The following is a 24,913-nucleotide window of genomic DNA, read 5'->3' as shown; positions in this document are numbered from 1 at the left end:
TTATGAGACTTGATCTACCTGAGGTTCCCTCCCGATTATTCTCCCAATTCCTACCATCAATTCTCTCGTAAAAAACCACTCATACAAAGAATGAACAAGACTAATGATAAAGGTTTATGATATGCATGAACATCTTAAATACAAGGATTAAGCATTTGTAATGATTTGCAAACATGCTCAGGCAGTGAAATCAGGGAATTCATCCCAACAAGAGAGGGCTTATTTGTAGGGTCAATGTTCTGGCACATCATCCCAACAAGATCAAGCAAAGAACAGGGTGGCAGTCATATAAGTTGGGAATAAGAAGTGCCTTTCACCTTTTCCACAGCTTTTACAGATGAAATGGATGCCGACTCCAAGGGGCAGCCAACTTCCAGGAACTTTGATCCAATAACCAGCTATAGCAGAAGCATAATCATGACCAGCTCTGCACTGAGGTGCAACCAAATCTCAGGACTGGTTAAATGAGCTTCGTCTTTTTTATTATCTTGGCACTCATGCAAAGGAATACCACAAAGGCCTTGATTACCAACATAACTTGTTGAATCGAAAGTTGAAAGTTGACCTGAAATTGGAATTCTTCCTGATAGGTTGTTGTAAGATAAATTCATGTTACTCAAGAAATTTAGTTGACCAAAGCTGGGAGGAATTGCACCTGACAGATCGTTGCTTGATAAATCAAGAGCTTCCAAAACCGTTAATAAGTTTATTTTGTCTGGGATGTGCCCTGTTAGATTATTTCCAGATAAATTCAAAAATTCCAATCCATAAAGATCTGTCAGTTCTTCAGGGATAGGTCCCAATAAGTGATTTTTTGACAGATCTATGGCCACTACCAGATTAAGCACATTGCTGAACTGGAGATAATGACCCTTGATTTCTAGGTTCATGGCAGCACGGGAGTAGGAAGCAGTTTCACTTGGCACGTGGTTGAGGGAATAAGACATGGCACGAAAATTACCATAGCTCTTGGGAATTTTTCCAGAAAAATTGTTTCTCGAGAGGTCCAAGATTCCTAGAGAATTTAGCTGAGATAACGGAGGTAGGTTGCCACTGAACATATTGGCCCTAAGGTTAAGAAATTTTAAATTTGAGAAGCTTCTGTCCATCCATGTTATTTCTCCAGATAACTGGTTATAACTGAGATCAAGTAACACCATTGCCCGACAACTATCAAGGGAAGACGGAAGACCACCAGACAGTCTATTTCCTCTCAAGATCAAATGCTCCAGGGATGTCAGATGAGAAATTGAGATGGGAATCTGTCCGGATATCTCATTTTGAGAGAAATCCAAATCCTGCAAGTTTGAAGAACCCTTCCAGCAATCAGGGAGTTCTCCAGATAGATGATTGTCTGATAAATCGAGAGCTATCAGCTCCTCCAAATTACACGGAAATAAAGGTATGCTGCCACTAAGATTGTTCTTTGACAAGAACAAGTATTGCAATTTGGGCATTGTATTGTGGATGCCAGGAGGAATAAGCCCTGAAAATGAGTTATTCGACAGAAACAGATAGGATATACTTTTAGGAAATTGTGGCACTGTCCCCTCCAACAAGTTGCAACTCAGATCCACAAAGGTGAGCCTACTGTCAGCTAGCTCTGATAAGTCTGGCAGCATACCTCTGATACCATTGTGAGAGAGATCAATGAACTCCAAGCTGGATGAGAAGTTCCAAATCCAATCAGGTATGGAATCTGAAATGTTAACGTCATACATGTGCAGCGAGGACAGGCTCTCTTGTGTTTTAATCCATGAAGGAAATTGAGGTCCTAATATGCATGAACTCATGTTAATGTACTCGAGCCGGAATAGAGGTTTCCAGTCTGGTCTTACATTCAAAGCCAAGGACGTGGAGGAAAGACCAAGGTTCTTTAACTTTGTCAGATTAGCAAAAAAGTTCTCAGACAGACCACCTTTGAAAGAATTCAGGCCAAGCTTCAAGATAACTAGCTCTGAGAGCCATCCAATGGTTTCCGGAACATCACCATTCAGTTCATTTCCATACAGACTCAACTGTCGTAGAGATAGTAATCTTCCAAGTGAGGAAGGCAGCTTACCGGATAGCGAGTTCATAGATAAATCCAAAATTTTGAGATTCTGGAAATCCCCTATCCATTCTGGAAGATAACCACTGAGAGAAGCACCTCGCAAGCTCAATTTTGTTAAGCTATTCTTGACGCATCCAGAAAATATTTCCTTCATGTCACTTAAATTTTGTCTGAGAGGTGACCGTGTCAGATCGAGCTGCTGCAGCTTACAGAGGTTCCCAAGAGCCCCGGGGATTGAACCTCTAAGAGAAAACCTATCAGAGAGTTCTAGTACAGTGAGAGAAGACATGTTACCGATACTCGCAGGAATAGAGCCATAAAAGTAGTTCCCTCTGAGGAAGAGATTTTGAAGACTTTTTAGATCAAACAGCCAGGTAGGCAGGGTAGAATTGGAGTAGTTATCTGAGAGATCAAGGGTGACTAGTGATGTTAAATTTAAGTGCTGAAAAGAGCTGGGAATGCCATTCAGAAGGCCACACTGAGACAGGCGTATCTCGAGTATGGAGTGGAGTGCGTTCAGTGCCTCCAGCCAGTTGGTTGCAATTCCAAAGTTAACAAAGCTCAAGTCTAGGTGTTGCAAAGAGGTGAGATTAGAGAGCCACCAGCAATCGTCAAGCAGGAGGGAATGCCCGTTGTTCGAAAGATCAAGTTCGTGCAGGCTCAAGAGATTGCCAAGCTGGTGAGGTATTCTTCCACCAAAGTCTGCTCTTGACAGTCTCAGAGTGGCCAACTGCTTGAAGGAGCCCAAGAAACGAGGTATGAGCATATTTCCGAAGTAATTGCCACTGAGGTCCAGAGTAGTCAAATGCTCGATGGCGAGCAAACACGGACTTAGTTCACCTCCCAAGGCCCATCTGTCATCTGAAACACTCTGCTCCTGGTATCGGTGCTGGTGTTCATTGTGATCATTGTGAAGGTCTAATCCAATTACATGCCCTGTCCTATTGTCACAGGAAACTCCCTTCCACAAGCAGCAGTCGGTGGTCACATCCCAAGAAGACAGTCGATTACCAGGATCCTTGAGTCCTATCTTGAATTGTAAGAGGGCTTGCCTCTCATTGTCTTGACAAGTGAAGCCAGCAGGACAGATGGGGGAATTGACAAAGAGAAAAACAAGCAGAATAGAAGCAACCATCACGTAATATGGAGAAGATAGCAGAGGATTACACATGGTGATCAAGTACTACAGTTGAATATAGATTTCTTTTCACCTGAAATGGATGTAGATATGTAGCAAATGGAGTGCACCTATCTCAATGCCAAGTTCTTGGAAGAGATATGGCTTGAAAATCTTCTATTGCTTCAGTCCAATATAGTTTTTCTTCTTTCACAATGAAATAGTTCTTGAAGAGAGAAATTGTTGGACACAGTCGATTTATCATGTCAGAACAGAAGCCAGTGTGTACTTAACATATATCCTGACATAAACTTGTTGCCTCAGTATTAAAATCTAATGTAGGCCAAAAGAATATGAAGAAAGGCACCTTTGGAATGGAAAATTCAACAAGTCCTCGAGTCAAAACCCTAGTGTACGTTTTAGTAGTCATCACCTTGTGAGGAAAAGACAAAGAGAGTCACATTATGTAATTGCTGAAGTTAAACAAGGTAGAAAATTTCCAGACAGAATTTCTGAACTTTGAATAAGATAATATTGGAAAGAATACTAGCTTTCAAATGTTCTGAACCTTGATAAAAAAAGAAATTGTTCTGAACCTTGATTATTCTAAACAACTTCTGGATGAGCTTCCCGGCCTATTCGTTGGAGCTTCCAAGTTCCAAGCATCCTTCATTTGGGTAATTCCACAGTGGCCAGAAACCAACATCTGTCCTTTTCTACCTAGGTCCCTCATTGACTTGATCGACAAATTGCTTTGACTAAGAAATGATGAAGCATGACTCTTCTAGCACATGTGTGGGTCCAAGAATCACAATGACTTGGAAACAAGCCTGGCACTCGAGTCTTCTTTGAATGTTCTAAACGACTGCTGGAAAAGCTTCCAAATGGCTTGTCCTTTTTGTTCATTCAAAAAGGACTAGCTTATTAGATTCACAAAGACTTGTATGGGTTCAAGAATCACAAAGACTTGGAAACAAGTCTGGCACTTGAGTCTTCTTTGAATGTTCAAACCTCCAACGTTCAAACAACTGGTGGAAGTATCACCACCTCAGACTTTTTCCACCAAGGTCCCTCATTGACCTGGTCGACGAAATTTCTATGATTAAGAAACGATGAAGCATAACTCTTGTAGCACATGTGTGGGTCCAAGAATCACAAAGACTTGGAAACAAGACTGGCACTTGAGTCTTCTTTGAATGTCCTAAATGACTGCTGGAAAAGCTTCCAAATGGCTTGTCCTTTTTGTTCATTCAAAAAGGACTAGCTTATTAGATTCACAAAGACTTGTATGGGTTCAAGAATCACAAAGACTTGGAAACAAGTCTGGCACTTGAGTCTTCTTTGAATGTTCAAACCTCCAACGTTCAAACAACTGGTGGAAGTATCACCACCTCAGACTTTTTCCACCAAGGTCCCTCATTGACCTGGTCGACGAAATTTCTATGATTAAGAAACGATGAAGCATAACTCTTGTAGCACATGTGTGGGTCCAAGAATCACAAAGACTTGGAAACAAGACTGGCACTTGAGTCTTCTTTGAATGTCCTAAATGACTGCTGGAAATGCTTCCAAATGGCTATACCTTTTCGTTCATTCAAAAAGGACTAGCTTATTAGATTCTGTTTAGGTTTTAGAACAAATCACTCAGTCATGGTGGTTCTTCAATTCCCTGCAATTGTCGCTGTTTTGCTTGCATTCATATCCATATACCACATTCAACATTCAAACTTCTGCAACGGAGATGACGGTTCCACTATCCACTGTCCAGAGGTGGAGATGCGAGCACTTCTACAACTCAAAGAAGCACTGTATGATCCAAGCAACCGGCTCTCCTCTTGGTCCGGAGATGACTGCTGCACATGGCACGGTGTGGGCTGCGACAACCAGCTAGGGAGAGTCATCAAACTAGACCTCCGGAATCCCCAGCCACACACAGATTCACCTTCTGATGCTTCCTGGTCCTTGATCCTAGTGGAGGAGATAAGTTCAACACTGATGACTCTCGAATACTTGAACTACCTTGATTTGAGCATGAATGACTTTCGATCTAGTATACCAGACTTCTTAGGATCATATAAGAACTTGGGGTACCTGAATCTCTCAGGTGCAGGTTTCTTGACAACAGTGCCACAGCAACTAGGGAACCTCTCCAGCTTACTCTATTTGGATCTCTCATACAACAATCTTGATGTTGACGATGCATCGTGGCTTTCCCGTTTAACATTGTTGCAGCACCTTGACATGACAGGAACTAACATTAGCAATGCATCAAATTGGGCAGAAGCACTGAACATGTTGCCTTACATAATGGAGATTCACTTATCTCAATGTCAGATTGCAAGCATTCCTTACACCTTGCCACAATTGAATTTCACATATCTGTCTATCCTCGATCTTTCCAATAATCAAATTAGTTCCACCTTACCAAGTTGGTTATTCAAGCTAACTGGGCTGGAGTATCTATTTCTTGGCAAAAACTATCTCCATTCTTCGCTGTCAATTGGGAACATGTCCTACCTCAAAGTCCTCGACCTATCTAACAATCTCCTTGAAGGTTCCTCTCATCTAAAAGTTTTTCTTATTCTTGTAGAAATATAAATGTTGAACATTATAACTGCTCACCTCTCTTTTTTCTTTCTCCTTTTTCCAGGACCTCTTCCATCCATTATTGGTGAAGCTTTTCCGAGTCTACAGACTTTCTTCCTAAGAGCAAATTATATTGCTGGCAGCATTCCATCCTCCATATGTAAGTTAGAGCAGTTGATTGTGCTCGATCTCTCAGAAAACCATTTGTCTCATGAGCTGCCTAGCTGTTGGAAGAACTCTTCGGTTTTGCAGGTTATAAATCTGTCAAACAACAACTTGTCGGGAAAAATTCCAAAATCTATCTGTTCTCTGACCTCCCTTGAGTCTCTGCACTTGAGCAACAACAACCTTTCTGGAGAGATCCCTACTTGCATAGTGACATTGAATAGTTTGGTCATCCTTGATCTTGGACTAAACAGGTTGGGAGGTTGCCTGCCAAGATGGTTAGGAGAAAGAATGCCATGCTTGAAGATTCTAATCTTAAGGAATAACATGTTCCATGGACATATTCCACCATCAATTGCATATTTTCAAGTTCTACAAATTATGGACCTCTCACATAATAATCTGTCGGGCACAATACCAACAAGCTTTGAGGACCTTAATGCAATGAAGTTTGCCCAGAATACGATGAGCTTCACACCTGGGTCTGATAACTATTATACAGATAGCATCTCAGTAGTTACAAAAGGAAGAGAATCACAGTATGTAAAGATTCTCTTACTTTTGACAGCCATAGACCTCTCTTACAATTACTTGTCAGGAAGTATCCCTGAAGAAATAACAAATCTTTCTGGGCTGCAAAGCTTAGATCTTTCTAATAATCACCTAGCAGGACAGATAACAATGAAGATTGGAGGATTACAAAATCTGGAGTCTCTTGATTTATCACACAATGAGTTAACTGGACCAGTACCTTCAACTTTAACGACTTTAGATTTCCTTGGCTTCTTGAATTTATCATTTAACAAGCTTTCAGGAAAGATTCCATCAGGCAACCATCTAGAAACCTTTGGCTCATCTAGTTATATGGGTAATCCTGATCTTTATGGGTACCCCCTGAATAAGGAGAACCAAGATACCAAACCATCTCAAGATCCAAGTAACATTGACACAGATGTGGAGGCGGAAGAAATGTTCTATTTCTATCTTAGCTTGGGACCAGGATTTGTGGTTGGCTTTTGGTCAGTATGGGGTATACTACTTTACAAACAAAAATGGAGGTATGCATATTTTTGCTTCATAGACAACATATGTGACAAACTTTATGTTACTGCAAAAGTAAACTTTGCAAGAATGAAAATTAAGTTGTTCAGATCAGATCAAGGTTATGGTTGTAACCCATGAAACCAAAGGAGAAGTGTAATATTTCTTTATCAAATTTATATTACATCATGGATTTTCTTTATGAAACCATATGGCAAGTTTGTAAATTATAACGAACTTGGATTTTATTAAATTTCTCTTTCATCAGTACCTAGATCATGGAACATCTTTTCTCTTTTTGTTTGAGATGAACTTATCATAACCTTGAGTGGTTTATGGCAAATGGACATGATGGGTCTGAATCACAGATATAGTTATCACTAATTGGAAATATTATGCTGATGTTATGATATCCAGCCACTAGGAGAACACTACTTCAAATATTGATCAAATAAATCACATTTTTTTAAAAACAATTTAGAAAACACTAAAATGTCTTTTGGTTCTACTGTGTTTTCAGATTATTTATTGATGATATATATTATATCCTTAGAAGAGGGTTGTGTCATTAAGAATTCAATGTCCTATGTGTTTTCTTGCATTAAATATTAATACATATGCAAAAGTAAGTCTAGATAATGTCTTTTAAATTCCACATCTGTGATTTTTGTGCATTAAATATCTACATATGCAAACTCATGTTTTTGTTACTTATATATAGGGATCTTTTCAAGCCTTGTAATGTGCATGGGTGTGTCTTTTAATCTCTTTCACTCAAAAGAGTGTCATCATCTCCAGTAAATTTACTTCTCTTCTTCGACAATCCTAGATGTGGCAATTGTGAGATAGGGAATGTTTGATTATATCTGATACAAAGGAAGCAGCAAATAAAAATATCAAGACAGTGATAAGTGTTTCATGCATCAGAAACCTATTAGAACTTTGATAAATAAAACACAAGAAAGACACTATTACATATATACTTGCCTTGATCCAACATGTAGTTTCATTCTGATGTGGGAACACCTACTTCTGTGACTTACGTATCAAACAAAATCATGAAAATTTTCCTTTCAACATTATAAGTACAGTTTGTGAGTTATAAGGAGAACAAATATCAGAAGCCCTAAATTATGTGGAACCCAGTACATATTGAAATATTGCACAAGAGGTGATATAAATCTAATGCTGAAATATGCCAAAAAAGAACAACAATCTAATGACACCACTAGTTGAAAAGGAACCCCATTCCTTTCAGATTAATCAAGTGGAAACTATTTATCAAAATTATTCTCCAACATAGTCAGTAGTGTTAGTGACAAACTGCTATAGCATGCATTTTCATTTTCACACTCCAATAGCAGAGAATACATGTATGTAGTACAGGTTACACTAAAAATGATCAACAGACCAGAAATTTGGCATCAAATCACAATGGTTTACTTGGTGTTAAAGAGGGTCAACCTACATGATCCACAAAGAAGGAAGACTAATAAACTAAGTTCCAAGCTGAACAACTCAACCCCTCAAGACCATTACAGCATCCTAGAAGATTTTGCAGTTTCATCTCTCAGTGACAGATTCTCAGAAATATTCTGTGTAGATAGCCCCTTGACAGCAACAAACGTTCAGGCATTTACCTACATAATGATTTCATTTTCAAGCCCTAGTATGTATGAAATTACCTGAACAAACTTGATCATTATAATATGAAATTACCTACATAATGAATGATCTCATTCTCAGAAATATGCTTTATGGTGCTTTTTCTAAACTTGAACAAAATTATAATTTAAATATCTCTCTTAAAAATTATAATTTCTTCATATTAGCTCTATGATGCCTCTTCCTTCATATTAGAAAAAAAAAAAGGACATGAGAGAATTATAAATTTTCCATACCACCCTATAATTTCCAATACATAATTTAAGAAGCATTTGCTTGCATAAAAGAGATAACTAAAGCATTGTCAAAGCCCCAGAGAAGCTTTGTTTACAAAAGAGGATAAGTATAACATAATATATTATGAAGTTAGATAAGTCACATCAAGATGAAGCCTTGATTTTAGCATAGATAAACAACATAGATATATACGGAATGAGATTCTGGAACAGAGAAGTGCATACTAAATTAAAGTGGTGGTACTGAAGTGCAAAAAGATTTACAACTCAAGTATTCAATGGAAAGAGAAGCTATAAGGATCATGTAAAGATAACAGTTCCCTGTGGACTGCAATGACTAATTATAATGGATTGCAATGTAAAAAGTGGCAAAAAAAGGAAAAAAAAGATCTTGATATATTTAAAAGTAATAGTTTGACGGCAATAGTGCTCTCGTGGTAAATCGATTGAGTTTAACGTTCAGTGCAAAATGAGCATAGTATAAAGCTTGGGAAACGAAGTACGAAAGAAACTAGGAGGCACAAAACAGAGAAAGAAAGAAAGAAAGAAAGAACGGCAAGAAAATAATACCACCACTGGAGTGTGAACTCACAGCAAAGGGAGAATTCGTTCTTCCCCGGGATTCATTCACTCCAATCTTTAAGCCTGAACGAGGGCATTAAGAACAAAGACGCTATCTTTCTTTTTACATATCAAGAGCGCACCACTGAGAGCATCGAATACGACAAGGAAGACCTCCGCTAAACGATCATGTTAACAGAGAGAAGAAAAATCCCGATGGGCCGAGCTCTCGGTCGAGACGATCCCAGAAACTGATTGCGTAGGTCAAGGAAAGCGATAAACCGAAACTAGGGTTTTGATGCCTACAAATCGGCAACATTCTTGGCGACTGAGTGGGTCAATTATGAGCTCACATTATCCTGTGAGGAGTCTTTATAGAGAGCGAGCAAGCCGAGCGACCGACGCGCTGAAGGGGTCGAGAAAAGATGTAACAAATTGTGATCGCTCGTCTATTGTGGGTCCCACTAATTTCCTAGTGATCATGACCGTCAGTTTTCCCGATCACACAGGTAGCACGACAACGGACGGAAAGGATTTATTCAAATTATTCTCGTCTTAATCAATTAAAAATTGCCTTCCATCTTCGACCCATCACAACGTGATTAAGAAACTAAAAACAAAATTTCCGTCCTGATATAATAATAATAATAATAATAATAATAATAATATATTTACTGGTCATTTGATCCTCTTGTCCACTTATACGGAACTTTTCCAGATTTATCTTCGTTGGAGATCCGTAAATGTGCCCAAATGAGCAAAAATAAATAAAAAATTCAGATTCTTTTCCCCGTGATGACTTCCCTTTGTCAAGAAGAAAAAGTACGTTCTTTGAGCCGTCCGATCTGTTCTTGTGCCGATCTCGAGCGTCCACGTCTACTTGACGCGAATCACCATCACTGAGCAGCACCAACACGTGGGTCTCGGCGACCTCCCGTAGACTAGCGGGGATGCCCACTGTCTCTAGTCGACACCAAAGAAAGGGGGCGAGGAGATCGAGAAGGAGTGACCCATGTAACTCGTCGATTCCGGCCAGAGATCGCCGGAGGAGGGTTTCACTTTGGGAATGGCGTCGGAGGAGCGGCCAGATTGCGCGTCGCCGGAGGTCGGGACGACCGCCGACGGAGCGAAGCATCTGGTAGATCGTACCCGTGTCCGCTACTTCTCTGTTCTCTTTTCTTTACTCGGTTCTTCTTTCTTGTGCTTCACCTAAATTTCCGTGGAAAGATTGTTTCTTGATCAGTTTCTTGATGGCTGCGAAAGATTGCAACGCATTTGGGGTGTTCTGCCTTTTATCTCTCTGTTGGGAATGCGGATTGTGCTTGCTCTTCTGCGAGATTTGAGACGGTTTGTCTGACGGAAATGGTAGAGAGTATAGATTTAGATTTTTGTCGAGGAAAATGGCAGAAAGGTCAGATTGCTAATGATTTACGGAAGAGAGGGGAAAGGAACTCGAACGTTTTAGGGAAAGGAGGACAGAGACAAGGGAACTTTAGGGTTCTACTCGAGTTTTAACAGTTGAAGGTGTCGGTAGCTTGTGATTCTTCTAGTTTTTTGGTTTCTCCTTTATCTTTCTATTGTATATTGGCAGAAAAGTTCAGTGATGTGTTATGAAGTAACTGAATTGACCGTTTTTCCGTAAGATTGGCAGTGTATGAGTGAAAGGTGCCGTGAAAATATTTTGAGTTGGGAGAAAATGTTGCTCATGTCTGTAGTATAGTACGCTACAACCTGATCTGGTTAATCCAGGATCAAGCTGACCCCAAATGGACCTTGTGCGGGGTCTGTACAGGAATACCGTCGACAGGCTTGGGTCAAGAAAATGTCAATCCGAGGAAATCCAGGTTGCAATCAGGTTAAGGGATCTGGTAGCAAAGTAACTGACCTAACTTACCTTTTCATCCACCAGATATATTGCTTTATATGACATATATTGCTACTTTTTAATCCAGTACTGCATTATTATATGTTTCTTGGAGTTATTAGTATTTGACATGTTGCAACATCACCTAAACTTGTGTGGAGTGTATTCTATATCTTGTTATTGTCTTGGTCCAAACCCAAAACAAACATAAGCCTGGCCCGGTCAACCCAATTTCCAATATGAGTTCAGAAATTTGATGTTGGGTTGGGCTTGGGCAAAAGGGGTAGGAGTTGCAGGCTGTTTTGGTTCAAAGGGCTGGATTGGATTTTGGACAAAGGGCTGGGTTTGATGTATTGGACGTGGAGAAATACCCAGCCAGAACTAACCTGTCTTAGTTGCAGCCCTTGTCTCCAATAGCAATCAATCTGACTCTTGGTGGTTTTTGTTTGCTTATGAGATAATATGAGCCACAATAGATCTCCCACACAATAGCCTTCTGCACAACCTATATACACATTGGCAAGAATAGGATATAGGGGAGTTGCACTGAGTCAAAGAGAAGAAAATAAATAAATGATCTTTTTGCTATTGGTTGGTGTTGGTGTAGATCGAATGCCCTTGGTCCCATTATATACTGAGATGTAGATATATGCTTTTTGCCAGAGTACTTTTTCTTTTCTTTCTTAAGAGTGGCTTGGTACCAAATAAGAATCGTTTAATTAAGATCAAAGAGTTGCGGTTAAGAAAAGAAACTAAAGATGACTGGTAACTAGGCCTTAAAATGCCAGAATTATCATCGAATTACACCCACCTCTCTCCCCAGTCCCCACCCTCTCAACCTTCCTCTTGCTCCTATACCCCTATGGTAGCTTAATATCCAAACTTTATGCCCAGCCACTTCCATCTAGTGAATCCTTTCCCTTAGCTGTGCACTTCCCCCTCCTCTGTATATGTTAATTTTAACCATCCAATTTTCAGGAACTCTCTGATTGTTGATTATCCTTTTTGCAGGCCCTTTGTTTATATATGCTAAATATTTGTTGTACAAATGAGTTGGCATCATTAGAGACTGTTGTTTATCTTGTCCTATATGTTCGTGGTATATATGAGAAGGTCAGGTACTATCCTAATCTGGAATCTTTATGGATAATGCTATGATGAAAAAGGAGTTCAAAATTCAATAATTTTAGAAGTTAAGCACGATATGTGATCACATTTGAAGTGTAGAAACCAAAGCCATCTTTTGTTGAGGCAAATGGAGGCCAAGCCTATAAGCTCATTTTATTCAGGCTATAATACCAGTGCACCTATCAAGTCTACCCAGGAGTTGAAAGATGAAAGTCCTGCTCAAGTCTTTATGGATTGATCATAAACTTAGGTATTTAACTTAGTTTTCATGTATTGAACTTATTATATTGATAAATTGTGGACCTGCTTTAGTTTTTGCTAGTTTGAGTCATTTCACAGTTCTACTAGTTTCCCACATTGTAACGTCCTATTTTCTTGGGGTGGATGGGTGGGGACTTCATTGTCACTTCCTGCTAAGATTTTCAAGAAAAAATAAATAAATAATAATAATCAGAGGAAGAAGAAGCTAAGCTGGTACACCAGATGATGCGGAAGATTGAGTTGATTGAAGATGTCCAATAATGAAACCAATTCCAACAATGATGTTGTAAAGTAAGAAAGGTTATTCATGATTAGGGATCAGACGAATATGAAACTGAATCTTCTCCAAGAGATAAAAGATGGGGTTGATTGGTTCTGGTTATAGCCATTAATTCAGGACATTGATTGATTAAAATTTCCTTGTATACTTTCTTATTAATTTATTCTAGTTTGTCTTTCCTTTATACACTTGGCGAGGCTATATGAAGAGGAGATTTTAAAAGCATTTACATGGTTGAATGATATGAAGTATTCCCTGTAATATTATGTGTGAGTGGTGTCTCTCCCCTTTAAAAAAGAGCTCATAAGATATATAATGAATCCAAAATATCTATCATTTTCCTTCTCTTCCTCTGTCCTATAATTTGTTAATTTTATTTTAAGAATTGAATCTCCCCAAAACATCATTAATCCTGGTATCCTGACCTTTACCTGTTGAGCTTCCTGGTCTTCCAATTTAACAGTACCCTACCTTTTGTCAACCCTGTGTCTAGAACTTTTCAATTACCTTAAACAATCTTGAGTCTTCAATTGTTGGATATCTGGTGTTTTGTAGCAAAATCTTCTGCTTCATTAGAGACAAGTGGAGCAACTTCAATACTTTGGGAAGGTTAGCTAGGAAACTCTCTTTTCCTAGAAGTTATGGTATGTCTACCTTGAACTCTACTCTACCTCTTTTTGTTGGTTAATATTTTTCTTAAAATTTAAAGATTAGAACATCCTTTAATTTTAGCCCTATTTTGTTCAGCTCATTTCCAATTTTATTGAGCCTTAACACCCTTATAACAATCCCAACTCCTATTGCACAATACATATGGAAGAGTTTGCATACTATCTTTGTCGTAAAATGCATCCTAGCCGGCATCTTTTGTGGGAGCAAACACACTCCATGTAATATTTTATTTAGCTCAGAATTGTTCTTTTATTTGGAATATGGACTCTTACATGCTCTGGTTATTTGCATATTGTAGCTTGTCAGAGAAGTAAAAGATTCACCTGATTGGTTGCCTTCTGGTTGGGTTTTGGAGACTAGAACTCAAAAGAATGGGGCATATGCAGGACGAGAGATAAAGGTACTAAAATTGTTCATTCATTGTTAACCTCAATATAATTATTTTGCTTTGTTTCCAATAGTTGTGAATGAAGTTAATTTGTTATTACTCCTGTTCTTTATAAAGAATACTAATATATGATTCATTAACTTTCTATATAGTTCATGGCATATTTCTGACTGAGAAACTATTCAAGTTCGAGTGTACATTCTGGATCTTTCAAAAATAGTTATAGTTGGATGACCTGAATAAGTTTCTTATGTTGACCCTACTTTGACCTAGTATTGGTGGAATCCTCATGTAGATGGTTGTCCTTTTTATTTCTTAATTTTTTGTTTTCTTAACGAGCAATACATTGACATGAGAATCAGGTCTAGATTCATATATTAATTGTCTGCTTGCTAAGGAGAAAAGAAAATACAAGGTTACATAGAGGATATTTTTTTTTAAATTAGTTATATATATTAATTATCAGTATCATAAAAATCTGTAACATTGAAGCTAAGACTCAGAAACTTAAATGTGCATTTTCAATGGCATCATTTCACTTTCTACTAATGTTTTAAGAATTAATGAGTGCCCAATCTGTGAAAGTGTGAGGGTGAATATAACAGTAAACACCAAACATAGGCTGCAACCCTGGCAGTCTATATATTCTTTACATATGCTTGCATTAGTCTTGCAACTTGTAGATTGTATCTCATGCTTTTCTTTAATTCTTGTTTAACTTGTTTAATTGTTATAGTTGTGTCAATATCAAGATAATCCAGAACATATTTACAACTAAAACGGTGCCAGCTATTTTGTGTTAGGAAATACAATATTCTCTAATAGTATATGGCTTTGATGATTCATTCATCTACTCTTTTCCTCCAGTGCTATTACAATCCATCTACTGGATCCAGATTCTACTCAAAGAAACAGGTATTTCGGCATCTTAATGCTAGAAAGGATTTTAGTCCTACAACCAGAGAGACAAGGAGTATCACCTCAAGTAACATGAAGAAACCTTGCACTTCAACCAGTCAAGAGAAGAGCATCAAAGAGAGCTCCTCCAACAATGTTTGCTCTTATGCAAGCTTCTCCTTTAGTATTTATGGGTTCTCCTTTAGTACAATGACACTTTAATATTTTTGATGGTTCAGGCTCCAACTGGATATGGTTCAAACGAGTTACCTCATGGGTGGATTAAGGAGATAAGGTTCAGAAAGTACAAACGAGGAAAACCTGTAAATGAAACGGTACTATTTCGTAGTGTATAATTAATTCAACTGTAATGTATTTCAATTATTTGTATCCTTACTTGGATGAAATATTGACATTAAATTGAAATGCTGAGGAGTATTTTTATTGATCTACATATTCTTTGGACATATAATACCAAAATCTTTTACTTCTAGATTTCATGTTTCTTATTCGTTCTCCAGCCTCTTTCTCTTTTACATTTGTAGGGTTGACTTCTCCGCCAAATCAAAAGACTAATAGAACTTTTGTAGACTAAGAAAGAGCTGCTAAACTCTAGATCATCATATATATCGATCCATCCTAGTGCACTTGGCTTCAAAAGTCTCATTGAACTCTCTAAATTCCAGTCAGGGACATCACTAGCTTTTGATCCTTTTTGAGTAGGAAAGGTAGGTCCCCTTGGGTGATTAAAGAGCTTTGAAGGGCCCTTGAGGTATGAGACACATCTACTAGACCCAGTTATTACTAGCTAAAACCCCTACTTGGACAAACTAAGGGTCCCAGAGGTTAACTTGGGCATGCAGATTATGCAAAACATGATCACAAGTTCACAACCTCCAAGGATTCAGGAAATTTTGTAGGTTGATCAAGGGATTGTGTGAACAGAGGTGAGGCCACAAAGGGTCATGAAAGCCTTAAAGGGCCTCCCAGTGAAGCAGAGGGCCTAAAGGGCTTTCAAGACAATTAGATTATCACATCCAAAGTGGATTTCCAATACAGAAACATTCAAAATGTGCCAACAATTTAAAAATCGTACCATGACATGGAAAACATAACAATATTACAACCCAAGCTCAAAGTCTTAATTATGATAAGCTAACTACAAAAGGGAAACATAAAATCGATCCTTTTATTTATAAATTTATTGAATAGCTTGAATGTTGCTTCCACCTTGTGTTTGTTATGATCCCATAGGCCCCTAAAGTAATGAAACATCAACATAATAAAAATTCGATAAATATAATGCTTTTTTAAGAAAATGCTCTATGGATACTGTGGAATATACTGCATTCCTCTTCAGTATGCAGCTGGCTGAGACACCATATAGTGTGTATGCAATATGCATCATTTTGCAGCACATGATTTGATGTTAAAATTCCATTCAAAACATATAAAACATGGTACAAATTACAAAACTATAACTTACAGAGCAGCATATACTGGAGTTCACAAAAATATCAGTAAATGATAACTGTATTTAGAACTTATCAAGTATGTGATGGTATTTGGTAGTTTATACTCATTTGAAGCTATTTGGATTAGAATAACTATTGACCCATAGTTTTTGAGGGGAAAAAAAAAAACCATGCTTTGTGTATCCAAGTAACTGGCTACAGCAATGGACGCAGCTGCTCGCTTTGAATGTTCTGCCAATAAGGACCATGTACATAACCACACATTTATATGCAAATTACAAGGCTTTCTATCCAGTTAGTTTGACCACATTAGCATTTTGCATTAGTTTTTATGCATATGTAAACGACAACCATCTGCAGATTGAAACAATGAAATGCTGTCCCTGTCTCGATATTATGAAGTATCATTATGGGTACCACTGCATACAGGTTAGTAAAAATCCCAGAGAGATCAGTGTTGTCCTTTTCATCCATTACAAGTCCATGCCTAGTTTTGGCTAAGCCAGTTCAAGGCCCAACTCATTGCTCGAGTGGAACTCTTGGTTTCATCCACATGCAAGATGAACCATTTGATAGACATCAATCTGTAGTACCTAATCCAATATAATCAGCAGTACAGGATTTGCAGCATATGCCATAGGGCTAGTATCTGGAATATATTAGACAGAATTATTACTAGATTCTGGTGCTAGTAAATGCTCTAGTCCTTGCCATTTGATGTGGCTTCAGATTTATTTGATGACATCATTTTTCTTTTAAAATATATTGAATCATTGGGCTAAAAACATGGATTGTTTATTGTTGAATTATGATACAGTGCAACAAGGAACTTCGGCACGACCAGGCATATCGGTCCTTGGTCAGATTGGTACATATCGATCAGTATCAGTATAACGACACTTGGTACACTGATACATACTGATCACACAAATGGTGGTGAACTTCAGCACGACCAGGCATATCGGTCCTTGGTCAGATTGGTACATATTGATCAGTATCAGTATAACGACACTTGGTACACTGATACATACTGATCACACAAATGGTGGTGGAGGAAAAGGAGGAAGAGGAAGGAATAAGAGGAGAAAGTAGGAAGAAGAAGGAAGGAGAGGAGGGGTTGAAGGAAGAAGAGCAGGTAGAGGAGGAGGAAATGTACTCAAAATTAGGGCGGTGACAAGTGGCAATGGTTCAGCTGCGTGTCAGTGAAGAGAGCTTGTGAATGTGAGCCCTAAACCTGAAACATGTTAAAGTCATTTTTCTTTCTTTTTTTTGTTGGTGGGTCCAGATCGCCGAAATGGGGGCAATCTGTGTACCGGCTTATGCCCGGACCAATATGTATCGCTCGTTTCATACCAGTCCAGGTGAAATGGCATTTCTTGCGATGCAATATGGTTTCTTGACTCACAAAGTTATCATATATGTTATCCTTCATCGAGATATTATGCTCAGTATAAATTTTTGTGGTCCTAGAAGATATTCTTGTTCATGATATGTATCATAGACAATACAGAACCGTTGAAGATCACTCAGAACCATCAAAATCCAAAATGAATTGGTAAATATATCTTTTAGACCTACAGTGCACTAAGCATGTCAACTCGCTATATGGCACCATGTTGATACTGCACCATTCCAAGTGGAGATCACTATAGGATTGATAAGCCTTGGTTGAAAGAAGAAGTGCATCTCTTTACTACAATTATCATTCACTTTGCATGAGTTAACATGCAAAAAGTACTTCATTTAAAAAGTTAAATTACATTTAACTTTGTAGTGTCGGAATCTGCACAATGCCAAATGAATATAATGCACAGGTATTTCACCTTCGGAAGTGATCATGATGATAAAAAATTTTCGATTTCAACTATTCATGGCTTAAATGTATTCATGTGTATGATTGCCATTGTTTATCCATTCTTGGCTTATTTTGTTTTTAGATCATTACTTAACTCACTTTTCCATATAGTATAAGCAATCTGTTTCTGTGGTCTGTTGTCTGGAGGATGTCTACTTTGCAGAAGTTATATCAGATTATCAGATATATCTTTTATTGTCTGCTGGTATTGCTGCAACAGTTATACATTGATCCAGATGGTGAATATGCATTTCGCTCCTTAAAGGATGCATTTCGGTATATTGAAACTGGAGATGTCAATAAATGTGCGAGCAAACCACAGAAAAGGAGTATGCGTGAGTTGCATACTGTAGAAAGGGAACTACATGTAAGTTTATATCATATTTCTTCGAGACTCATACAATCATTACTTGTTCTAATTGATATTGAACTGTTTTTATCTATATTGCTTTCTGCATGGCATTGTTGGATAAAATATAGCGGCAAATAAGTTGAGTTTTATTTTTTACTATATCTTTTATGAAATTAATGTCTCAGAGTCATTCATAGTGTTATGGCATGCAGCTCATAATTGAAGGCAGCTAACTCATATGATGGTGCTTATTGATTACTGACATCTTTTTTTTTTGCACTACTGACATCTGTATTGATAGTTGTATTTAGGCTATATGTATCTGCTTAAGAAAATAGAAATATATTGATGCAGGAAGTTAGATGTCTTCATCATATCATTGTTGGGAAGAAAGGAAACCAGATTAAATTTGATTATTTCTAGACGATCCACTATTAGGTCTCTTCTTATCTTGCATGTAGGTTCCAAGTTTGACCAAATGATTTTAAAGTGGTTTTAATGTTTAGGGCGTTCTGGGGTTTTCTCTTCATTATGTTGCTGGTTTGGGCAGATTTGGAGGAGAATTGACCGCAGCAGCCATTTTAAATAATTAGTGGCTGATGAAAGATGACATGACTTATGTTGCCTTGACCGTCGATTTCTACATTTATAATAAAAGAAACACTCCATATTTTAGTAGGACTTAAGTGACTAGTTCACATGAATTCTTGATTATAACCCTTATTAAAATTGTGGCAATTATTTATCTCAAGAGCACAAGGATGTATGTGGCTCAAAAGTTCAACAAAGGAGGAAGATGGCTGCATCAGAGAAGGTAAATCTGAGAGGGCTTTTTCTAAAGCTAATTTTGCAACTCAATGATTTGTGCATTTAGGAATGGGATAGTAAAGGAAAATTTTTATAAATGCTGGATCATCAACTGAAAGCAAGCCGGGAGTCTCATCATTAGTCAGAGAGCCTGTAGCTTACTGCTTTTAGATTGTTTAAATAGGTGAGTGACTGGATCAGATGGTTAGTCTTGGCATTTTATACTTCAGAATTATATGCATGATTGAAGAGCAAATGACTACTATTTTAATGAAGCTGCTGCAAATTATAAATTCAGTGACTCATTTGTTGAAACTTGAGAGGTTACTTTTCACATGACATTCACAAGATGAAACAAGGAAACAGTGAGAAAAAGAATTGCATGTTCTTCTCAGCCTATTGCAACTTACAGATACAATCTCAGAAGTTGCTCATCTTTTAGTAAATGCAAGGTGAGCATTTGGTTTGGAGTTTTTCAATATGTGATCAAACGAGTCGCAAACAATGAAGATTCAGAGATGTATCTCTCTGTTGTGTATGATGCTGAGACTGTGAATGTGCCAATGTGGCACCACTAATTCTAGGTATCTTAGGTATTCGAATGATTCAGTTGATCTTTCTCGTCTTTTTTTTTTTTTTTTTTTTCATATATATATTTTTTTCCTAACCATGTAAACCCAGGAAAACCTAGTGGATCTATCTGTAAGTTCTAGGAAGCTGCAGGGAACTTCATAGACTCAACTACAATGTTGACCTCAATCTGCTGCAACGTGGGGAATATTTGTTCCACTCTGTCTACAACTGCAATATCTAGATTCATGATTAAGTCTACTAGTATCTCTGAGGTTTCATGATCTACCTCCTTATTGATGCCAAGGGCTACCTTTACCAGCTTGTTTTTGCATCACCAATCACTTGTTGAATATGGAGGTCTCTTGTTGAAACTCTCTTAAGCAACAATTAAAACCTTGATTCGGTCCGGGTGGCATCAGTGTGCCACTGGTACGGCACTTAGTACTTGTTCATGGTTCCAAGCATCAGGATGGGTTGGTACTGATTGGTACTAGCCGGACCATTACAAGCAAAGAGAGTGAGGGCGAGGAGCAGTATAGTTCCATGGGGCGGAGGTGAAACCACTACACGATAAGCAGCATTGGAGGAATGCTGATGAGGAGGAGGCAATAACACAGGAGGGAGGAGCTGTAGCAGCGGAAGTGAAGAAAAAGATAAACTAAAGAGTACTAAGGGTACTGTACTGGATGGCAGGTTTACCATCTGGTAGTATAGCTTGGTACCAGTCCGCTTACCACCCAGTAAGTCTAGTGCATTGGGCAAAATTGTCCAGTTTGCGTACCGGCCACTCAGGTGTCGGATTGGTAAAAACAGATCTGTTCGGACGTGTGATTGATTTTTAAATGCTGCTCTTAAGTAGTATTTGGGCAATAATTGGTAGAACAATATATCCAAATAATTATTTGAAATGTTAATTCTAGTAGGACAAACATGTTACTGCATGGGAACAGTAAATAAAAAGTGAGACCTGCCGTTTCTCTAAAATTGTACCAGAGAGTAACTAATTATCACAGGTTCCACACAATGCGTAAATTGATGCTATATGGTGAATCAACATAATTGCAAAAGCCAACCTTTAAGCTCTTATGTAGCATGCCCATTGCCTAGGGAGGACATAATGACTGAAAAATGTTTGTTTAGTCAACTTCAATGGGTCCCAATTTATTGTTACTATCCCCCTTTAGCCATTCAATCCCTTTAGTATTCCCTAAATCAGGTCAGAATAGAGAAGCAAAGCATCAAAAGCAAGCAAAACGCTGATGTGTCTTTGTACCAGCCATGTTTTCATCTTTTGTCTTAGCCTCAGATCCTTTAATTCGCTGTTGATCCTCGAGCTTTGTTAGAAGTAGACACATCATCTTGAGGTGAAACTTGGAAGAAGAGGCACCTCATCTCAAACAAGCAAAACCAAACAAATATAAAGCTCTTTCCTTTTCCAGTCTCATCTTAGGTTAGGTGGATGGTCGCATTAATATTAGTGAGTCAAAGAGATAAAGTTTATTGTTAGATTGTGTATCATTTAATTCTACCCATCTATATACTAAATAAAAATTAGTGTTAAATATCTGCTATATTGAAGCACTTGACTTGTTAAATAGTATAAATTATAGTTTTTCACATGTATTCCACTTTGGGTTTATGGCATCCATGGTGTTCACAAATTGCAATGTCTCAGGCATGTTCATTTACACTGTTTTTTTGTTGTTGTTGCTATATTGTTAATTTTATTAAATTGCAACTCAATTAGAAACGTACTCTTTTCATGAAGTGATTAGAAATTATGAGTTAAAGTTATCAAACGACAGCAGTAAATGATCTAACACTAACTTGCAAAAGAAATTGAGATACCTTTTTTCTTATCAATATAGCTGCTTTTTACTGAAGATGGAGACATCCAATTATAGCTACAGCTCTATCTTGTTTGCATAATGCCCACTTGGGTCTATCCTTTATTGTAGATTCATTCAGTAAATGTTGCAACTTCATGCATTCTCTGATCAATATAGCTACAGTAAATGTAGATTCACTCAGCTACAGTAAATGACACAGCAGTAAATGATCTAACACTAACTTGCAAAAGAAATTGAGATACCTTTTTTCTGATCAATATAGCTGCTTTTAACTGAAGATGGAGACATCCAATTATAGCTACAGCTCTATCTTGTATGCATAATGCCCACTTGGGTCGATCCTTTATTGTAGATTCATTCAGTAAATGTTACAACTTCATGTATTCTCCACTTGTTGTTTTAGTTAGCTAGGATTATCTAGCAATATTCATTAAAAACGAATTTGCTCGATATGCATGGTGTTCATGTTAGGTTACATTTTAATTCATAACCATTTCATACATATGATAATTTATCAATATTTAAATTACCTATTTCCTTGTAGGTTTTCTTGTAGATATTTTTGCCAATGTTCTTATGCATTCTTCTCTGTAGCCTGCTGCTGCAGCCAAAAGATTACACTGGCGAAGAGATGCTGCAAGGAGATGCCTCTTTCCAGAAAAAGGTACTGATTCAGATGTGAAGATGGCAACGGAGATCAACAAATCACCTCAGTGGTCAAATTTGTCTCCCTCAGGTCATGCATCAGCAACAATAAAATAAATCAATGTTGTTATCAAAAGAAGTTATTTAAAGAATTTTGTTCAAATTTCTAATTTTCTTTGTGCAATTAAGTTGCGAAAAATTTAGTGAGGCCTTGGGACTAGTGGTTGCTTACCCTCTTCATCTGAAAAAGGTTCCTGCTTGAACCTTTCTAAAAGTGGTGCACTACTGATGACAGGGCAATTCTCTATGTGGTGTTCGTCCCTCTATTTTTTTTTTAGAAAAACAAAGGCTAAAGTTTTGATGAACTTATTGAGACTAGAAAAGGCCAAAAAATGTGATATAGCTGCTTCTTCAAAGTGTACATTTCATAGTTTTAGAAATCAAGGGGAATTAAGAAGCAATTGGTTTATACTCATGAGCAATTGATCGATCAATTGTTGTGCATAGTGAAACCTGTAAGCTCTGGCGATTGATCATAGTATTAGCTCAAACTTGATTTGTGTGATAAGCTGGGGAAATCCCTGAACAAACATGACCATCCTTTTCTGAGATCTAGACCTTTACAGAGAATACAGGTCTCGAACTTTTTTATGTATGGATATTAGGATCCAACTCTTAATTCTAAAATTGAAGGGTTAAAGATTTTTATCTGCAGGGTATAAAAATGGACACTCTTTGGATTGCTAGTTTTGACTTATTTTTTCCTCTCTTTTTTGTCTTCCTATTCCAGGCACAAAAGTAGCTGATTCATCACATGTCAGGCACTTTGATGGAGTTGCATTTACAGGCCAAACATTAGATCTGGGAAAGGAGAAACTGTCAGAACCAGCAATAGGAAAGCCATCAGACTCTGTTAATGATATGCTGTCTGATGCAATGAATGAAGCACCTAAAGCATCACAAGAATGTTCCCAGTTGAAGCAAATTTTTCTTAATGATGAATGCCTCTCCAACGGGTTTGATGAGACGCAGCAAGCAAATATGAGACAAGTAAAGCATGTACCGTTGGTGCCTCTCCGACAGCTGAATGGAAATCTACTAGCTCCAGAGACTAACTCGTTGGATGAAACAAACTTAACGCTCGAGAATGAGGAGCAATCTGAACCTAAGAAGAGCAGAGGAGGACACAAGCGTGGCTTCATGAGAGCCAAGGCCATAAAGCCAATGAAGATGCCACTCCGAGCATCTAAACGATTGGCTGCACTTAGGGGCAACCAAATGTCAAACTCTGGAGCCATTCAAAGGTCTAATGGGGACAAATCAGCTTCAGTTTTGGCTCAGAGCACTCAATCTGATCTAGTTAACAAAAGAGTCCACCAGAAAAATGAGACACCCATAATAGACCTTGAACAATCGGATGATCTTGAGAGCCACAAGCATGCAAGTGAAGAATCAAATGCCAAAACACAGGTTCAATCGGGAAGATCTAGCAGTGAAAAACCATTGGCACCGTACAGATCGCCATTCGGTGAGTCTTGGCCAGACCCATGCCTTGAATTTGCTTTCAAGATGCTTACAAGTGACATTCCCGTTTTTGAGGAAACTGGGGACATTCAGGAATATTTCCATCAGGCACTGCTCTCGACAAAGAACTCAATTCTTGGTGGACCAGCTTCATTGACTACGTTCACAAGCTCAAGCCAGAGTGAGAATATTGTACAGATGGAGCCATGGGGGACACAAGTGTGCTTCAGGAGTGATGGAAGTGCATGTTCCTTGCAGAAAGGCCAGCAGTCCAGCAAGAAGGCAACCTAAGTGGTTTTGTTTAAACTGGTATATTACTGTAGCACTAAAACTCTTCCAACTTTGATACTGCAGCCTGGTGCATTTTGAGGCCATGTTGTAAAACTAGCAATTTTTTGTATCATTTTAGCAGACTGGTGGAATCGACTCTTAACCTTAAGCTTGCCGTTCCGGTCTGGCTTATGGCTTATGACAGCATAGCTGCTCAAGTTGTGCGTTTTATGACCATCTTTTTCCATGACCTGTGAAATCAGCTTGGTGCAATTTCCTTGTTTAATCGTTTTCGTTCTTTTTTGTCTTTCAACAGGCAGATATATAGATCGGTGTGCTTCACCTTTCAGCTACATTGTGACAGAGATGCAACAATAATTACTGGTAATTGAGTGCCAAGCTTTTCTTCTTGATGTTTGAAAGTTCAAATAGAACAGGTTGTGATTATTTACAGTGGTAGTTCTGCGAGATGCAACCCTGAAACTGTGTGTCGTGCTCACAGATATCAGAGTCATACTTTCTTGGCTAAACTGCTATGTGAATGTGGAGGACTGACTCTTTCTACTCCCACGCAATGGGAAATGATAGCTAAAACAATAGACAAACCAGTAGTGTCACAAAACACAGATCCTTGATCTAGCAACATCA

At 38.1% G+C, this 24,913-nt stretch overlaps 3 protein-coding genes across 9 annotated transcripts; 2 read left to right on the top strand and 1 right to left on the bottom strand.

Annotated features, from left to right (window-relative positions):
- Positions 1-91: 91 nt before the first annotated feature.
- On the bottom strand, positions 92-4,583 carry LOC103976883 (receptor-like protein EIX2). Of its 3 annotated transcripts, XM_065147821.1 has the most exons (3): positions 3,767-4,583; positions 3,538-3,603; positions 92-3,471 (listed from the first exon to the last, which is right to left on the bottom strand). In XM_065147821.1, exon 3 carries the CDS (start codon positions 3,222-3,224, stop codon positions 399-401), a length of 2,826 nt encoding a protein of 941 aa, XP_065003893.1. In that variant the 5' UTR covers positions 3,225-3,471; positions 3,538-3,603; positions 3,767-4,583; the 3' UTR covers positions 92-398. The 3 variants fall into 3 exon arrangements, with proteins under 3 accessions (XP_065003893.1, XP_065003892.1, XP_065003891.1); XM_065147820.1 differs by having other exon boundaries at positions 92-3,603; positions 3,739-4,583; XM_065147819.1 differs by having other exon boundaries at positions 92-3,603.
- A 237-nt stretch (positions 4,584-4,820) lies between these two features.
- On the top strand, positions 4,821-7,113 carry LOC135636201 (receptor-like protein EIX2). Its single transcript, XM_065147822.1, has 2 exons — positions 4,821-5,724; positions 5,821-7,113. The coding sequence occupies exons 1-2, from the start codon at positions 4,821-4,823 to the stop codon at positions 7,101-7,103; spliced, it is 2,187 nt and encodes a 728-aa protein (XP_065003894.1). The 3' UTR covers positions 7,104-7,113.
- Positions 7,114-10,354: 3,241 nt separating this feature from the next.
- LOC135635896 (uncharacterized) lies at positions 10,355-24,665 on the top strand. 5 transcript variants are annotated; one of them, XM_065147348.1, is made up of 8 exons: positions 10,355-10,562; positions 13,928-14,029; positions 14,885-15,082; positions 15,154-15,249; positions 18,465-18,611; positions 22,421-22,562; positions 23,262-24,304; positions 24,582-24,665. In XM_065147348.1, the coding sequence occupies exons 1-7, from the start codon at positions 10,491-10,493 to the stop codon at positions 24,284-24,286; spliced, it is 1,782 nt and encodes a 593-aa protein (XP_065003420.1). In that variant the 5' UTR covers positions 10,355-10,490; the 3' UTR covers positions 24,287-24,304; positions 24,582-24,665. The 5 variants fall into 5 exon arrangements, with proteins under 5 accessions (XP_065003420.1, XP_065003419.1, XP_065003421.1 ...); XM_065147350.1 differs by lacking the exon at positions 24,582-24,665 and adding an exon at positions 13,513-13,601 and having other exon boundaries at positions 10,422-10,562; positions 23,262-24,538; XM_065147347.1 differs by lacking the exon at positions 24,582-24,665 and having other exon boundaries at positions 10,356-10,562; positions 23,262-24,538.
- Positions 24,666-24,913: the final 248 nt, after the last annotated feature.

This window comes from Musa acuminata, chromosome BXJ3-4 (genome assembly GCF_036884655.1).
Source record: "Musa acuminata AAA Group cultivar baxijiao chromosome BXJ3-4, Cavendish_Baxijiao_AAA, whole genome shotgun sequence".
In the NCBI taxonomy this organism is placed as follows: Eukaryota; Viridiplantae; Streptophyta; class Magnoliopsida; order Zingiberales; family Musaceae; genus Musa; species Musa acuminata.
Note: the sequence above shows the minus strand (reverse complement) of the source record. Positions and strands in the feature narration are given on the sequence as shown.

What these genes read in the sequence shown, in the direction of transcription:
- LOC103976883 (XM_065147820.1), bottom strand. Translation starts at nt 3,224, where the DNA reads ATGTGTAATCCTCTGCTATCTTCTCCATATTACGTGATGGTTGCTTCT.
- LOC135636201 (XM_065147822.1), top strand. Translation starts at nt 4,821, where the DNA reads ATGGTGGTTCTTCAATTCCCTGCAATTGTCGCTGTTTTGCTTGCATTC. An exon ending in ATCTAACAATCTCCTTGAAG is followed by an intron (nt 5,725 to 5,820) that starts GTTCCTCTCATC and finishes TCCTTTTTCCAG; the next exon opens with GACCTCTTCCATCCATTATT.
- LOC135635896 (XM_065147348.1), top strand. Translation starts at nt 10,491, where the DNA reads ATGGCGTCGGAGGAGCGGCCAGATTGCGCGTCGCCGGAGGTCGGGACG. An exon ending in CCAACAATGTTTGCTCTTAT is followed by an intron (nt 15,083 to 15,153) that starts GCAAGCTTCTCC and finishes TTGATGGTTCAG; the next exon opens with GCTCCAACTGGATATGGTTC. An exon ending in CTGTAGAAAGGGAACTACAT is followed by an intron (nt 18,612 to 22,420) that starts GTAAGTTTATAT and finishes TCTTCTCTGTAG; the next exon opens with CCTGCTGCTGCAGCCAAAAG.